Source organism: Bufo gargarizans, chromosome 4 (assembly GCF_014858855.1).
Source record: "Bufo gargarizans isolate SCDJY-AF-19 chromosome 4, ASM1485885v1, whole genome shotgun sequence".
In the NCBI taxonomy this organism is placed as follows: Eukaryota; Metazoa; Chordata; class Amphibia; order Anura; family Bufonidae; genus Bufo; species Bufo gargarizans.
In genome coordinates this window covers 19,253,695-19,265,824 of record NC_058083.1, presented here as the reverse complement: position 1 = coordinate 19,265,824, position 12,130 = coordinate 19,253,695, and the positions used below count along the sequence as shown (strand labels likewise).

At 42.0% G+C, this 12,130-nt stretch overlaps 1 protein-coding gene across 1 annotated transcript in view; it reads right to left on the bottom strand.

Annotated features, from left to right (window-relative positions):
* Positions 1–5,058, bottom strand: part of LOC122935133 — a 28,099-nt gene extending 23,041 nt beyond the window's left edge. The window contains exon 1 of the mRNA XM_044290898.1: positions 5,024–5,058. Within this exon, the coding sequence (XP_044146833.1) occupies positions 5,024–5,058 (35 nt within the window). The remainder of the gene's footprint in view (positions 1–5,023) is intronic.
* Between the last annotated feature and the right edge of the window lie 7,072 nt (positions 5,059–12,130).

Below are 12,130 nucleotides of genomic sequence, written 5' to 3'. Positions count from 1 at the left end.
GTTAAAGCACCTGGGTTCCAGTTTAAAAACCTGTGGTAGATGTGCAGTACCCCAGAGCATGCTATGTTTCACAATGTTCTTGTATACCCTATATACCAGCAGATAAGGTATGGTTGGCATTAGAATAGGACTAACCACCCCATGCCTTTTCCCCTCTTGGTAGGAGTGGGCTGGGGGCTAGACTAGCCAGGGTATGGAAGCACATGCTTGAGCCCTTACTCCTAGGATCTTGGAGGATCAGTACTTGGTCTAACAGAACAGTTGGAACACTACTCCAGAGAGACTGCAAGAATAGCAAAGATACAGATACCTGAAAAGCTACACTGTTAGGCCGAATGCACACGGCCGAGAGTGGTCTGTGGTATGCTACATGGCCTTAAGACTCATTCACACATCAGTGTGTTGGCTCACACTGATTGAAATCGCTGACCAAAACCAGGATTGGAGCCTGACAAAAGGAAAAGGGAAAGATCTGCACTGGTTCTTTTAGAGCCACACCCGAGACTGCTCATTGAGATCTCATGACATTTTGTTAGTGGTAAATTTGGGTCAAAATGTTTAACCTTTATTTAAAATAAATCTACAGAAAATGTTGAAAAATTAGACATTCTAAAGTTGAATTGCTCTGCTTTTAAAAAAGGTTTATAGTGATACCAATAGTATTTAACAATTCCAATATGTATACCTAATGTAGAACTCACTTTGTAATCATCGGACATTAGAAAGCTTGGTTTTGGAATGCTTGAGGAAATTTGCTTCTAAAATTCTGACTAAAAGCCAATTCCGTTCTGAAGTGACTGAGGGGGATTATATAATACAAACAAACCACCCATAAATGACCCCATTTAAAAAAAAAACCTCAAATCATAACCAATTTTACATGCTTTGTTTAGGTGTTCCACAGCAGTAAAACAAAATTGAGGTGAAAAAAAAAGTTAACAAGCCTAATTATCCTGAATCTGCAGTTAACAGGAACACCCCATATGTGGTTGTAAAGTGCTCTATGGGCACACTGCAGGACTCAGAAGGGAAAGAGCACCATATGGTTTTTGGTAGTGATGAGTGGCATGGGCAATATTCGAATTCATGATATTTTGCTAATATTTGTCATACATCCACAAAAAGAAATCATTTTCTTGATAATGAAAATTGGCAATGTAATATGCACACCTCTCTGGTATTCCTTTGACAGGAAAAACACTAGTGATGTGGGGTTCTTAACCTGTCCTATCAGAGGATATCAATCTCAGGTTGTGCTGTCATGGAGACGACTGGGGGATAGATATATCTCTATTTTTAGTATGTTCTGTGAAAATTCAAATGCAACCATCCATTTCAACAAAACTTGGTATACACATCCCTTGCTACCTGGAAAGAAATCTGAAAGATCCCTGAAACGTGTCTGGTTTGAGACAGCAAAGTTCTTCTTTTTCTTTCAAGTCCCCCTGTCGAGTGCCTAAGGTGCTGATACCCATAGGTAGCCCCCTGGATCTCTATCGCATTGTCCGGACTCTAGGACCCAACATAGCACTAATCGAGCTGTTCCCTAACGAGCCGCATGCATCACGTGGTGTGCTGCCAGGTCATGTGGGACGCCGCATATCAGACCTAAAGACCACATGGGACACTGAGGCGAGTCCGGGCGGCAAAGCAAAGACTGTTTTCCATCTCTGCCAAGCAAAAGAGGTGTAATGTACCTTGCCCCATGGGGCTATATTTATCGATATACCATCCTATGGCAGTACAGTCTAATTTATAGACCAACATCAATATAGATTCCCAGATTACCTACCCAAGACTTAGCCCACAGCTTATAAGAGCGGCTACAATATTACCTGTGTGGCACCAAGCAAGGGTACCATCCAGGCGTTTTATGCCCAGCACATTCATACCATGCTTGAACCGTATTATATTTTCTCTCATGTATGTACTATTTTATGTTAACTCTTTAATAATAAATGTGGTAATAAACATTTGTTTTCTGGTGGTCCTGGATATTTTGAGTGCCCTCCTATTCATATTTTTTACGTGGCCAAAAACATGGCTACCTGACATGATAGATCTTGTTTCATTTATATAGAGCAGGTCCTTTTGGATGGAGCAATATGCAAAATGGGGGGGGGGGGGGGGCCCAGCTCTCTCCCTCTGTAAAGCCCTCAGATTCCAAGGTCAGCATTGACCGTGGTATCTAGGAGGTTAAACCACCAGCACCAGGAGGTCATTTGTCCACCCATCCTGTACAGAATGGGTCTGGAATTCCCTTTCTGCTGCATGGTACATGGCGCAGGTCCAGGGTTAAACACTGCTACCTCCAATGAGACAGATTTCTCCTCCCCACAAATCCCATTTTACCTCAAGCATGGTGGAGAAGGTGCCAGAGAAACTAAAAAAGGTATACACATCAAATATAGTTCCTGGCAGAAAACACTGCATGACATATGTTCTCTCTGTCCAGTGCCATCAGTCTACAAACACCAGACCTGTGAACACACATTTCACTTGTGCCTGACTCAGAACACCAACTTCAGATGCAGAACTGAAATAAGATTTGGCATTGCAAAAAAAAACAAAACATTTTTCCCATACTACATATATAAGGTGCCACCCCCCCAGGGCACAATCACAGTCCCAGTGTGTAGGAAATGCCAAGTGGTAATGCAACCTTACTAGTTCTGTGAGTCACGGTGCTCCTACCTCGATACAATTGCTCCAGGGCAAAGGAGCTGTAGTCGGAGGAATAAGCAGGATCCAGACTTGATAATGTTGAACAGTTTTTTTTAAACTTACATCCAGATAATATTTGATCTCTCTGGCTTCAGCAGGTTTTTGGGTGCACTGGCAGGGCAGCTCAGACACTGCCCTTCTGTTGTACTAATCTCTGGTCTATGGACTTTAGCAGTTCAGGTACCTTTGAGTGAATCGCCCCAACCGTTGACCCCCTTGTAAAACCCAGTCCATAAACTGCAAGGAGTTGGGGCACTCCCCTCACTGCACCATGTCTCCTCTCCTTCCAACTCTTGCCTCCTGCAACCACTCCCTTGGTAGGAAGCAGGATGGGTGGGGGATTGAATGGCAAGTTCCATTCTATCTAAAGATCTCTGCCAGGTACACTGCCACCTGCTGGACAACCAGGCACAGTGCATGTAATACAATACATCAATTACATAGCAATATTAAGGCACAATATCCAAGGACCTGGAATACACAGATTACATTATTGGTTAGCCTATTAGAGACAGTAGCAGGTTGTAGGAATTGTAGTGCCTGCTCTGGGGTATTACACATGCAGGCTTGGTACTGCAGCCTAGGCCCATTTACTTGAATAGAATTGAGCTGCACATACACAGGAACATGATAATGACTTAGGAAGCGGTCTCTTTAAACCGTTGATCAGCAGGGATGCTGGGAGTTAGACCCCTGCTGATTAGATATTGATGACCTATTCCAATAACAGTCCATTATATTTTTATGGAAAACCCCTTTTCGATCTCCGCCATACATGTACTGCAGAAGTCACCACTTTAACGACCAGGAAAAAAAAATTCTCTTATTTTTTTATTCCCAGACCCCCAAAAGCCATACATTTTTTTTTTTGCAGAACAAGATGTACTTTCTAAAGGCATCATATGTTTGCATAAAATGCAGTGGGAAAAAAAATTCCAAATAGGGTGGAATTAAAAAATAAAAAATTGCACCACAGTTTTATTGGTTTTTGTTAGTTTTTTTTTAACGCCATTTCCTATGCGGTAACACTTTTATTCTCCGGTCAGTACAATTACAGAGATACCAGATATGTCGTTTCTTTCTTGTAGGGCAAACTGTACTCTTCATACTTTTCAATGATACACAAAAAAAAAAAAAAAAAAAAAAAAGTACGACTTCTTGATCACTTAATTTTTTGGTTGGAGGTGAAGCAACCAAACAGCAGGAGCTCCACAGAAAATATGCAGGAGCCTCCTGCCACAAAGGAGGGCAGGGCACCACATACATGCTCTGGCTCCCCTGATCCCCACCGAGGGGAGCGTGTTTTAGTTTTTAGGGCATCCAGATGCAGTGATTACATTTGACCACTGCATCTAAAGGGGTAAAAGTTCCTGACCACCATTACCATTTCAGATATTACCACCAGGCATCTGCTGTTTAAAACTGCAGACATCTAGCAGCTATGGCGCTTGCTGCACATGCCAGCGGGTGCCATCTTTAAATGCCCAGCCACCAATGTAAATGTACGTTGTCAGGAAAGGGTTAAAGATTGCAGCTGCACATGTGTCATAGCTGCCAGGTTTCAACCAGCAGAGACCTGGGATGAGTGTATGCGATCAGCCATAAGGCCGATAACATGCATTAAACCCCTTACGCTACTGTCGCACTAGCGGTTTAGCAGAATCCAACAAAAACACTTCTATTACTGGTAATACAACCATCTGCATCCATTATGAACGGATCCGGTTGTATTATCTTAAACAGCCAAGACAGATCCATTATGAACTCCAGTAAAAGTTAATTGCGGTCCCCAATGCATGGAACAGACCCACAACAGCCATGTGCAAGAGGGCTGAAGCAGTCTCCAATACCCATCACTATAATATTCCAATACAGGCCAGTAGGTGGCAGCACTATTGAAATACAATGTATGGCATGTTCTGTAATGGATATATAACACCACAAAACACAATTGGCAATCTAATGATAAAAAAAATAAAAAAATAAACACACACACAACAGAAGTAAAGGGGCAGATGCAGAACAGCACAATATGGAGGGGTTCTACCCTGCAGCCTCTCTTACAGCAGGGTTCTGAAACCGTTCATATTACAGCTGTTGTGAAACTACATCTCCCAGCATGCCAACTTGCTCAGAAGTCCCATAGAAGAGAATGGAGCATGCTGGGAGTTATAGTTTCACAGCAGCTGGTTCTAGAGGAGACTACAGGGTGGCGCAGAGTCTCTATATGGCAGCACAGTGCCTACAGCTAGATGTATGGCTTCCGCACACAGCTTCATACAAAGCATCAGCTCCTTACCTGAAGAGGAACATCATTTTCTCAGCTAGGACCATGTCCACCAGACAAGCTCCACACAAAACTTTACCCTAAATTACAGCCAGCCACACCTCATACTGCTCCCCCTGTAACCAACTGCTGTGTATGAGCTCTCTGCAAATCTCCTATATGAATGCACTTACCTAATTGACCTAATTACCAACGGCTGCTATAGATTATCCTAATTAATGGCGGTGTCCGGCCTTATGTTACCAATACAGCTCAGCTAGTGTCAGAAGAGCCATGGTGGCCGCTCACACACCTGCTGTATTCAGCGCTACGGGCACAGCTACATGACAACTAGAGATTAGCAATTTTCATATTTTGAAATTCGGTCACGCTTCGTTTGGTGGTAAAAGATAAATTGCGTTATGGATTACGTTACCACGGACCTTAACGAAATTCTATGACGGAATGTCTTTAGAGGCATCCTGTTATTCATTCCGTCATAATAGAAATCTATGGTCTGCAAAACGGATCCGTTCCGTTTCCGTTATGCAGGGGAGTCCTCTAAAGGCATTCCATCATAGAATTGCGTTATGGTCCGTGGTAATGAAATCCATAACGCAATTCACCTTTTACCACCAAACGAAGTGTGAACGAATTTCATAAGCGGAAATTCGCTCATCTCTAATGACAACCTTTGTTTTGCTAAACATTTTTTGTACTGACATGCGACATGCTGTGACTGTAAAGTGTTAGTCGCCTGTCGGAGTGTGACACCATTCACTATCATGACAAAAAAAGTCTTAGTGTACTTGTACTCTTTTTGTCACGCAGCAGCACCCTAAGGCCCCTTGCAGACAAGCGTGAGCGGATTAGGTCCGGATTCGTTCAGTGAAAAATGCGCGATTTCACAAGCAAGCTCATTCGGTTTTGTATGCGATCGCATTCAGTTTTTATCACGCGGGTGCAATGTGCATTGTTGCGTTTTTCACGCGTGTGATAAAAAAACTGAAGGGTTATAAACAACATCTCTTAGCAACCATCCGTGAAAAACGCATCGCATCCACATTTGCTTGCGGATGCAATGCGATTTTCACGCAGCCCCATTCACTTCTATGGGGCCAGCGTTGATTGAAAAACGCTGAATAAAGAGCTTGCTGCGATTTTCACGCAACGCACAAGTGATTCCATGTGGGCGCAATGCGTTCGCATCACGCATTGCACCGGCGCGGAATACTCGTTCGTGTGAAAGGGGCCTAAGGCCCTAATGCACACAGCCGTTGTCCAGCCATGCCCGAATTGCGGTCTGTGAACGGTGGGTCCACAATATGCAGGAACCAGCAGTGTGCTCACAACATCCCGGATCCATTCACTTGAATGGTTCCACAATCCGTAAGGTGCGGTGCGGAGGCTATGAAGTGCTTCCGTGAGGTTTCTTTCCATGCCTCACGTTCTATTTTTTTGCGGTGTGGACGGATTATGGACCCATTCAAGTTGAATGGGTCTGGATCCATCTGTGGAATCCACACAGATGTTGTCCCCAATGCACAGAACGGCTGAGCAATCGCTGCACGGTTTTTCCATGGTGTGTAAAGATCTTATGCACTTTCTACATGCAATTCTACCTAAGAAAAATCTGCGGCGTATGTGTCGGAGGGCTTATCCAGACTTTACGTTTACGTCGTGTTTTTTGGAATGATTATGGTGTATTCACATGGGTGATTTTTGTGGCAGGTTCTGACACACTGGGGGAGACTTATCAAAACTGGTGTAAAGGAAAACCAGCTTAGTTGCCCAAGGCAACCAATCAGATTACACCTTTCATTTTCCAAAGGAGCTGTGAAAAATGAAAGGTGGAATCTGATTGGATGCTATTGAGAACTAAGGCAGTTCTCCTTTACACCAGTTCTTATAAATCCCCCCCCCCATTGTTTTGATAATGTCAGTGGGCACGCAGGCATATGCTGATGTCTCCACCATGGTGACATTAAGCATATTGGGAATTGTAGTTCTGTCACTGTTATTCCCCCCCTTTTTCCCTCCTTTTTCTCTTTGTGTCAGTTATCTTTTTCAGCTCATCTGAGGTGATTCTAGTGAGCAGCTGTGATTGGTCATCGGTTGCTTACCTGTTGCTGGGTACCTGTTTTCTGCCCAGCAGTGATTGGTCAGCCAAGGTCCAATGGCGGGAAACTTGTGTATTTATACAGGTGGTCAGCGGGTCCAGAGCTTCTCCGTCGCTGATACCTGAAAGGAGAAGACATTGTTCTGCCTGTCCTCCCTTTACAGAAGTCATGGTCCACAATTGGAGGGGAGGGGGGACAGTTGAGGAAGTACTGGTTTTTAATGGTTATTTCTTCATTTATTATTCATTAATTATTTATGAGTTTATATTTGGTATGTAAATTAACCCTTAATAAAGGACCGCGGCCATTATTTCACCATAATAAGTTGGGGTGAGCGAATCGACTTCGGATAAAACATCCGAAGTCGATTCGCATAAAACTTTGTTTCAATACTGTATGGAGCGAGGGCTCCGTACAGTATTAGAATGTATTGCAAAGTTATTACTTCACGAAGTCTCGTGAGATTTTGCATAATAACTTCAGAAATTGATTTATACTGTAAAAAAAACGTTTCCCCGAACTCTGCTTCGGTTCCAAGTGGTACCTTGCAACCAAACCCGAGTTCAGGAAATGTTATTTTACAGCATAAGGCCTCCTGCACACGAACATATTTTTTGTTTCCATGTCCGTTCCGATTTTTTTGCGGATAGGATGCGTACCCGTTCATTTCAATGGGTCCGCAAAAAATGCAGACAGCACACTGTGTGCTATCTGCATCCGTTCTGTAGCCCTGAAAAAAATATAGAACATGTCCTATTCTTGTCCGTTTTAGGCATTGTTACAATAGATCCGCAAAAAAAAAATGATGGAATACGGATGTCATCTGTTTTTTGGGCGGATCCGCAGTTTGCGGACCGCAGAACACATACGGTCTACATCAATTTCTGAAGTAATAACTTCGGCTCATCAGAGCCAATACATTCTAACACTGTAGAGAGCTCTTGCTCCGTAAAGTATTGAAACAAAGTTTTATGCTCATCCCTAATAAGGTTTAGTGTAATTATTTTATTGTTAAAATTAAAGTTATTTAACCTCTTCAGGACACATGACGTACCGGTACGGCATGTTGTCCTGGTACTTAAGGACACATGACGTACCGGTACGTCATGTATAGTTCCGATCACCGCCACCCGGTGCTTGGGGGGGAGGGCAGGCATGCGATCATCCGCCCGCCCCCTCTCTCAGGATAGCCGAGCGGTTTGCAGAGTGTCAGCACAATGCTGACACTCTGCTTGGCACAGATGCCATGCGCTTAACCCCTTCCATGCCGCCGTCCGTCGGGACCGCTGTATGGAAAAGGTTAAGAGGGAGGGAGCTCCCTCCCTCTCCCATCGGGGGCTGCTGTGCCTTTTCAGACCCTGATGGGAGAGGGAGGGGGCCCCCTCCCTCCCCATCACCCACTGCTCTGCTGTGGCAGCGAGTGATGGGTACCATGGCAACCGAACGCCTTCACAGGCGTCCGGCTGTCCATGGTACTGATCAGAGGCTGTCCATGGTGCTGATTAGACTTCTGCTAAAGGCAGAAGTCTAATCAGATTTTGTAAAGTGAAAATACAGTACAGTACACTATATAGTGTACTGTACTGTATTATGCAGACATCAGACCCACTGGATCTTCAAGAACTAAGTGGGTCTGCGTCAAAAAAATTAAACAAAAAAGTACAAATCAAAAATCACTGATTACAGAATTAGAGCCATAAATATTGAGTTTTTTTTGGCTGTTAACCCTTGCTTTGTAACTGGAACAAAATTATTAAAATGGAAAATCTGCACAAAAAGTTAAATTTTGAAATTGTATCTCTATTTTCCATTAAATCTTGTGCAACACCTAAAGGGGTAACAAAGTTTGTAAAATCAGTTTTGAATTCCTTGAGAGGTGTAGTTTCTTAGATGGGGTTACTTTTATGGAGTTTCTACTCTAGGGGTGCATCAGGGGGCTTCAAATGGGACATGGTGTAAAAAAAAAACAGTCCAGCAAAATCTGCCTTCCAAAAACCATACGGCGCATATTTCCCTCTACGCCCTGCCGTGTGCCCGTACAGTAGTTTACGGCCACATATGGGGTGTTTTTGCAAATTACAGAATCGGGGCATTAAATTTACCGGCTGTCCATGGTACTGATCAGAGGCTGTCCATGGTGCTGATTAGACTTCTGCTAAAGGCAGAAGTCTAATCAGATTTTGTAAAGTGAAAATACAGTACAGTACACTATATAGTGTACTGTACTGTATTATGCAGACATCAGACCCACTGGATCTTCAAGAACTAAGTGGGTCTGCGTCAAATAAATTAAACAAAAAAGTACAAATCAAAAATCACTGATTACAGAATTAGAGCCATAAATATTGAGGTTTTTTTGGCTGTTAACCCTTGCTTTGTAACTGGAACAAAATTATTAAAATGGAAAATCTGCCCAAAAAGTTAAATTTTGAAATTGTATCTCTATTTTCCATTAAATCTTGTGCAACACCTAAAGGGGTAACAAAGTTTGTAAAATCAGTTTTGAATTCCTTGAGAGGTGTAGTTTCTTAGATGGGGTTACTTTTATGGAGTTTCTACTCTAGGGGTGCATCAGGGGGCTTCAAATGGGACATGGTGTAAAAAAAAAACAGTCCAGCAAAATCTGCCTTCCAAAAACCATACGGCGCATATTTCCCTCTACGCCCTGCCGTGTGCCCGTACAGTAGTTTACGGCCACATATGGGGTGTTTTTGCAAATTATAGAATCGGGGCATTAAATTTACCGTCTGTCCATGGTACTGATCAGAGGCTGTCCATGGTGCTGATTAGACTTCTGCTAAAGGCAGAAGTCTAATCAGATTTTGTAAAGTGAAAATACAGTACAGTACACTATATAGTGTACTGTACTGTATTATGCAGACATCAGACCCACTGGATCTTCAAGAACTAAGTGGGTCTGCGTTCAAAAAATGCAAAAAAAAGTACAAATCAAAAACTGATTAAAAATGAAAAAAAAAAAAATTCCCTACACATGTTTGATATCACCGCGTCCGTAACGACGTGATATATAAAACGGTCATGTTACTTTACCCGCACGGTGAACACCATAAAAAAATAAAAAAACTATGATGAAATTGTAATTTAGCCCACCTTACTTCCCAAAAAAGGTAATAAAAGTGATCAAAAAAGTTGTATGTACGCCAAAATAGTACCAACCAAACCGTCACCTCATCCCGCAAAAAATGAGACCCTACCTAAGATAATCGCCCAAAAACTGAAAAAACTATGGCTCTCAGAATATGGAGACACTAAAACATGATAATTTTTTTTTTGTTTAAAAAATGAAATAATTGTGTAAAACTTACATAAATAAAAAAATAGTATACATATTAGGTATCGCCGTGTCCATGACAACCTTCTCTATAAAAATATTACATGATCTAATCCCTCAGGTGAATACCGTAAAAAAAAAAAAAATTTAAAAAGCAGTTTTTTGTCACCTTACATCACAAAAAGTGTAATAGTAAGCGATCAAAAAGTCATACGCACCCCAAAATAGTGCCAATCAAACCGTCATCTCATCCAAGCAAAAATCATACCCTACCCAAGATATTTGTCCAAAAATTTAAAAAACTATGGCTCTCAGATGCCAATAACTCCAAATATCTCCATTTGCCAATAACTTTTGTGCAACACCTAAGGGGTTAACAAAGTTTGCAAAATCAGTTTTGAATACCTTGAGGGGTGTAGTTTCTTAGATGGGGTCACTTTTATATAGTTTCTATTCTAGGGGTGCATCAGGGGGGCTTCAAATGGGACATGGTGTAAATAAACCAGTTCAGCAAAATCTGCCTTCCAAAAACCATATGGCATTCCTTTCCCTCTACGCCCTTCTGTGTGCCCGTACAGTAGTTTATGGCCACATATGGGGTGTTTCTGCAAGCTACAGAATCGGGGGAATAAACATAGCATTTTGTTTGGCTGTTAACCCTTGATTTGTTACTGGAAAAAATTGATTAAAATTGAAAATTTGCCAAAAAATCTAAATTCTGAAATGTTATCACCATTTGCCATTAACTCTTGTGGAACACCTAAAGGGTTAACAACGTTTGTAAATTCAGTTTTAAATACCTTGAGGGGTGTAGTTTCTAGAATGGGGTCATTTTTGGGTGGTTTCTATTATGTAAGCCTCACTTCAGTGACTTCAGACCTGAACTGGTCCCTAAAAAGTGGGTTTTTCAAAATTTCAAGATTTGCTTCTAAAATGTCATCCCCAAATTGATCCAAACATGAAGTAGTATATGGGGAATGTAAAGTAATAACTATTTTTGTAGGTATTACTATGTATTATAGAAGTAGAGAAATTGAAACTTGGAAATTAGAATTTTTTTAATTATTTTTTTTTTTTACTTCATTTTACCAGTGTCATGAAGTACAACGTGTGACGAAAAAACTATCTCAGAATGGCCTGGATAAGTCAAAGCGTTTTAAAGTTCTCACCACTTAAAGTGACATTGGTCAGATTTGCAAACAATTGCCTGGTCCTTAAGGTGAAATTAGGCTGTGTCCTTAAGGGGTTAAGTTGGTTATAAATGCTAGGGTTCATATGGCACCATGCTATTGGTCACTGTGGCAAGGTTGCGCCATTTAGTTAAAAATGCTGCGGTTTTGTCATGATTCTGGTGAAAATTTTCAACAAAGAGTGACACAAAAACCACTGTGGTCAATCTGGTAATGATAATTTATCTGCATGTACAGGGAGTGGCCACCATGTGGCAGCACTGGTACAGATGCATTGACTGTAGTCTGTTATTTCCTGGTTTATCTCAGGCTAAATGCATCCACAGGAATTCAATATTTTTTTCCCTCACTGTATTATAATGATCTCTGATGCTGTGACTCCGAAGCATATTGCGCATCTACGTGATAACATGATGCGTTGAGTTTTGGTTAGACGAGCAGTGGTCGATCTGGGAACCGTCAACCGTCGTACGGGAACCGTATTTCCTGGACTGCATGCGCTCATCTGCGCTCAAAAATCACAAATGTGCGAAGGAAG